Source organism: Varanus komodoensis, unplaced genomic scaffold, assembly GCF_004798865.1.
Source record: "Varanus komodoensis strain SLA01 unplaced genomic scaffold, ASM479886v1 scaffold48, whole genome shotgun sequence".
Taxonomy (NCBI): Eukaryota; Metazoa; Chordata; class Lepidosauria; order Squamata; family Varanidae; genus Varanus; species Varanus komodoensis.
In genome coordinates this window covers 1,646,428-1,652,427 of record NW_025336059.1, presented here as the reverse complement: position 1 = coordinate 1,652,427, position 6,000 = coordinate 1,646,428, and the positions used below count along the sequence as shown (strand labels likewise).

The 6,000-nt window shown below is 50.2% G+C and overlaps 1 protein-coding gene across 1 annotated transcript in view; it reads left to right on the top strand.

The window, feature by feature from the left end:
- Positions 1-3,744: 3,744 nt before the first annotated feature.
- PLEKHN1 (pleckstrin homology domain containing N1) overlaps positions 3,745-6,000 on the top strand; it is a 44,433-nt gene continuing 42,177 nt past the window's right edge. The window contains exon 1 of the mRNA XM_044445427.1: positions 3,745-4,049. Within this exon, the coding sequence (XP_044301362.1) occupies positions 3,970-4,049 (80 nt within the window). The 5' untranslated portion in view covers positions 3,745-3,969. The remainder of the gene's footprint in view (positions 4,050-6,000) is intronic.

Below are 6,000 nucleotides of genomic sequence, written 5' to 3'. Positions count from 1 at the left end.
CTCTGCACGGAAAGAGGAGCACGAAGATCGCCATCACTTCTGTGCGGGGTGGGAGGGAGATCTTCCTCCCACCCCGCACAGGATACCCATAATCCTCTGAGTGCAGAGGCTGATGGGCACCCCTGTCAGATGGCACCCTAAGCACGAATAAAAGCAGAGAGGGACTGCCAGAGCCTGGGAGCACCCACCAAGAAGGCCCTGTTTCGTATCCCTGCCAAATGTGCCTCCGGGGCCCTAAATCAGAGCACTCTGCGCTGTGAGATTTCGTCTCTGCTCAAGCTTGTCCTTAACAAAGAGCTGCCGGCAGTTCTGTGCTGCACTGAGATCAGGCAACCCAATGGCAAAGCGTCCCACTGGCCCGCCTGCATCAGCTTGTGTCTCCGAGGCTGCATTTCCCCGTGCTTAGAAAGCTCCTGCTTCCTGCTCCAGCCAGGACTGAGACATAATGGCTTGTGAGACGCGAGCGAGGCACACCGGATGAGAGAGATACCCAAGTGAGTCAGCTGGAGGGATGGGCTGCCCACACTTTGATTCACGCTCTCATTGGGGACCTTTGGATATTTGACGGAGAACGGATGGAAACCGGCCCACAGGATGTTGCTCTAAGTTTTCCAAGAAGTGCACAGAGAGAGGGTGAGCAAAGGGAGGGGCTGGAGGCGGGCCATGGGCAGGTCCGGAGTCATTTTAGGGAGAGAGTCTGGCGTGCAGCCTGGCTGACTTACAGTGATCACAACCAGATTTCAGGCTTGACCAGGGTGGGGGTCAAGGTTAGGTGTGGTTGCGCTGCAGCTGAAACACCAACTCCAGCAGGGGCCCACCGGCCAGGTTCCTCTGGGGCTGCGCCTTCTCCCTGCCACTGCAGCCGGCTTTTCACCAGCCTCTCGCTCTGACCCAAACATGGTTGGTGGTTAGGAAGAGGACAGGGGGATACGAGGCACTTGTGTATGTCCAGAGTTCATTACAGTCCACACATGTAGAATTAAAGAGCCACAGTTTCTCCGAGGGCCCCTGGCAGAGGCTCCATGGAGATTTCGCTTTTAAAAGTTAAGCATGACCCTGACCACCAAGGCCCACTGAAAATGCAACTCTTTCTATTCCTGCTGTTTGGGTTGATGGGAGATGCGGCCAAAACCTCTGGGGAGCTCACCCCTGTCTTACAGCACATAGCGCCAGACTGCACTTCCCTCCCACCCCTCCATGTTATATCATGTTCAATCTGATAGGCTTTGTGGGCACAAACCTGGCACCCTCTCTCTCTGGCAGCTTCGCATTCAAAGTTAGGCATGGGCAAATGCCTATACAATGGGGTTACTTTCTACAGAGCCACACCGCTAAGCTACTTGGGCTGACAGAAGCGACCCGAGATGTCAAGCAAGGGGTTCTTCAGTGGCCCATTACGGAACGATTGCTACGGAGAACCTCGCACGCCTCAGTTGAATAACGCCTGCGGCCGACGTGGCTAGAAATGCTTTGAAGAATCTTTTCGAAATTCAGGGCACGGTGGAAAAAGTGCAACCTTTTCACAGGTTTTTTGGTGTGGCTAATCTTCAGCAGCAAGGTTTGTTTCAAGGGTGGATGGAACTAAGCATTGGAAGAGGCATGAGAACGGGCAAAGTGCACAAAAGCTGGGAAATGGGATGGAACGTGGAGAAAGGCCATGGCAGACCTGCAGGCGGCTTGATCGGGCTTGTTGGCCTGAGATTCGCTTCCGCATTTTAGACCTCTAGTACCATTTTAGACCTGTGAGCTCTTAGAGCGCATGCTGTCAGGTTAGGAAGGATTAAGGCTCAGGTCGGCTTCTGCTGAGGCTCTGCTGGGGACGAGACTCTTGCTCAGCAAAATGACCTGCCTGCAGAGGGGATGCTACAGAACAGTGACGGGTGCAGAAACACACGGGGTGGGCAGTGGCTTTTCTGAACGTTAGCGATGCCGGTTTATTCAGGAGTTACCGTTATATGAGGCTTCGGCAAGGGGCGGCATAGAAATGTTCTAATAATAATAATAATAATATGCTGAAGCAGTCGTGTGCATCTTAGGCTTCGACTTAGATCTTAGATTATCTCCACAAGGGTTTATATCTTTTAGAGCAATGTGTTTTCCCACAATAGGAAAATAGCGCACACTGACTTTCCTAAATGCTTGCTCTATGCATGGAGGAAGCTGCCCGTTGTAACTCTGTATGAGTGACCATTCTGGGCGTTGCCTCCTCAAATCGGCTTTCATTAGTGGAAAGCAGATCATTCCACAGCTTCTCTTCAGCGGGAATGCTTAGAACCTGCGCTCACTCGGGAACAGAAAGGTGGCCAGTGGAACTGCACTTCAGAAGAAGCAGTCCATTGCATCCGTGTGTTCTGGCATTACCCCCTCGCAGTCAGGAGGCGGCCCAGAAAGGGGACTTATGTGGAAAGACAGGTGGGAGCTCCATGCCAGGCAAGGGTTTCCCCACCAAAATCAACAACAACAAAAAAGTCTTATCTGCTCTAAAAGCGAATGCTTAAGAGGAGCATTTGCTAGATCAGACCAGAGGGCCACCTCATCTAGCACATGTTTTAGGACATTAATGTACTTATTTATTTGTATTTAAGATTTTTAACCCATCTTTCAGGGGGCCTGGCTAGTTTGCAGTGTATGAAAAACCATGCAAATTACAGCAGAAATAGCTCATGACTTTGAAGCCCCAGATGGAGACAGAATGAGTGTATTTCAATTTTGCTTTGCTTTTAAAAGGCAGGAGGGATGAAGTAATGAGACGTGGGATGTTCGGGTTTGGGACTGCCGTAAAGAAACCCATCTCTCTGACCTGCCCTGTGAATGACATTTGCTTATGGGACAGGAAATGGAGCCTCCAACCCAGATCTTAATGCCATGGTGGGCTTATACAAAGCCCTTTGGACAATGCGGTCCCAAACCATTTGGGGCTTCAGTGGCCAAAACTAGCCGCTTGAACTGAGCTTTCTTCCATTATTCTTCCAGCAACTGGGACTGAATGGTATACGAGCATTATAACAACCTCACAGGCCTCACTGGTAACAACCTCACAAGGAGGTTCCAAGGAGCCCTTATCAGGACTAAAAGGTCAACCAGCGATACCTGACTTTCTTTCTGTTTTTAAGCGTGCCTTGCAAATATACACTCATATAACTATAAAATTCAGCATGCTTTAAATAATGACGTACACGCATGTTCCCAACTTTCTTAGGTAGTGCATTTTTAAAATTATTGCTCGATTGTTTTCTTGTTATTATTTGCAAACTGCCTTGTGAAAAATTAATTTCTAAAAGGCAGAGTGGACCTGAGTAGATAAAAGTGAATAGACCACCCCAGTGATTTTCCTGGGGGGCCACATTACAGCCAAGTTACAGTGCCATCTTATGCATGTTCGGACAGAGAAAAGTCCCATGTCTTACTGGGCCTTAATTGCTTCCAGCTGCTCAAAATCGTTCTGAATATGTGCATGTTTTAATCCTTGCTGTATCTAGCTCTGTTTGCAAAAGGTGTACCGTCAGTCTGGCAGATTCTGGCGCAACGCGGCCCTCCTCGCGGGCCTGGGCTGTTGTTGTTGTTGTCGCCCTCGCTGAAGTGCCTGGAGAGCGCCGGAGATTATCCCGGGCGCTCTTGAGAGAGCTGAAGGGCTCGCCTGCGAAGGAGGGGCAGGGGCCGCCGCTCGGGCTGCGTGCGTCGCCGCGGTGCGCCCTTGCGCGCTCGGGTCCTCCGGGGGGAAGTGCGCGCCCAGCAGCGAGCGAGCGAGCCGCCAGCGCTCGGCCGGGAGGCTGCCGATTCGCCGCTCACACCCTTGCGAGTCACCCTCGCGGACGGAAGTGCGGAATGCCTGCCTGACACACTCGGAGAGTGCACACGCCTCTCGGTTCGCGTGCTCCGTCTGTGCGCCGGAGTCCTCTCCCGGAGCTTTCCTTTTTTTCGCTCCGGGCTCCCTCCAGCTGTGCCCGGATTATACCAGTCGCTCTGAAGATGGGGAACATGGCTTGTGTTCCCCAGGCACCTGGGAAATTCAGATATTCCTTCTCCAGAAAGCCCTCGCTCAGGAAAGAGTGAGTATGCGTCGCCGGGACCTCTGGCTTCGTGAAGCCCTCTTCGCTCTTTGTGTCTCTGTCTCTCGCACCCTCTCTGGGTTTTTCTTGTTTTCTTTAAAAGGAAAGCCTTGCTTTGGGGACAAAAAAAAATTGAGGTGCCCTCGCAAGGCGTCTGGCTTCTCCCAGGCGCTGGCCGTGTGCCATTTTCTGGGGATTTAGAAGGACCAAATGTTTCACGAACTTGACACTTCTCAGAGGAAGGGTTTTGGGTGCTGGTGCAGTTCCTAAAGATCAAGGAGCGGGCAACCTACTTTGTTTCTGTCTCTATATGCTGTTGTGTGAGTTCCCTTCCCTTCCCCCATCCGCTTGGGGTTCTAGCTCTGACTGCATAAAATTGCTTTAATTTAAATTATTTAAAATCTATTCTCCCTTGGGATTAAAATAAAGGCAGCCTGCAAATATCTCAGTGGGTAGCACTCTGACGATGCCTGTTTGCTCAGAAATCGGTTGCGGCGTTTCTGATGGGGCTTGTTCCCTAGAAGGTGTAGTTAGAACTGCATCCTTAAATTGGCTGATAGCCGGTAACCATGCAAGTACTTTTCAGTGCAATGCGATTTTTAAAAATTAACTTCTTGAATGCAACATTTCATATTACTGTAGTTGGTGTTGGAAAGACAGCCCCTTTCGCAGGACTTGACTGTCTCAGAACTTTATAATCTGAAATTGTGGTGGTATGTTTCAATTAGTCCTCTATACCTAAAAAGCAGGCTCTGTAACTAAAGAAAGATTTGACACCTTTTATATAGGAAAAGAAGAACAAAATGAAGCAGTTCTAGAGAACTGAATAATAGAGGGGTGGAAATTTTTTGTTTCGTTTTGTTTTGGTTTCTTAATTTTTGCCTTCCCAGAAAATTTTATGATCACGCAGAGCAAAGTCTCAGTGAATTTCATGTGACTTGCTCTGAGGTAAATGTGCATAGGATTGCAGCGAAGGGAGTTTATGTCTTGGCCCTTTCCTACACATGCAAGGAAAGGCCATCCAACTAAATGTAGATGGCTGAGCCCTTCTCTCTTTGTGGTGTGCATGCACCATGAAAATTGGGTCTTGCAACACCTTTAGTGGCTAATAGTTTTATTGCGGCATAAGGATCCACGGACTAGAGCCCACTCCATCCAGTGACACGGGCATGAAACCACACCACAATCAGTCTCACTACCTTTTTCTCTCTTTTTTTGTGTGGGTGTCTTCCATAGCAGAGCTTGGCACGATCACCCTCCAGAATTTGACCCAGTCAAATTAATTGCTTGCACTCGGTATGATAAACATGCAAGGCCCACATACAAGCCTTGTGCCATTTCCTGCACTGGACCTCTCTTTGTGCCAGCATAGCATCTTGTTTTGAGGTGTGGGCTTTGTCTGGATGCATATGTGGGTCCCCCAGGCCACCCCTAATGCCCTGCTCTAGGCACTGCATAAGGCTACGTTTAAAAATCGAGCCTTTGGCGATTTGAAAACTTCATGACAATGATCTTGCTTTTAAAGGCTGTTGCACAAGGATCGCAGAGCTGGAGCAGGTATACAAGTGGAAGCTTGTCCTTCAGGTGGCCCGCATGGCTGTGGATCACGCCTGGCTTCATCTGGCTGCTGATTATGGGGTGCTTTCCTGGCTTTTGTGCCCTTCCCCCAAACCATTCTGAAAGGCTGCGTTTCCTTTCCCTGCTCAGGCTTAGGGGCTGGTGCTCATAACTGCAGCTCAAAGGTGCCAGTGCTTTTGGCTCTGCCCCGGTGCTGTTCGACCCATTTCACTTGCCTTCAGTCCAGTCCACCCCTGGAACGTAGGCTTCTGCAAATCGAGCTTGGCTCTCAGACGGACATGGGTTGGCTGGCCCCTGCACTAAGGGCACCTTCTCTCCCTGCCACCCTGGCCACAATCTGGTTTTAGAGAGTTCCTGCAAGGTTGGACCCACT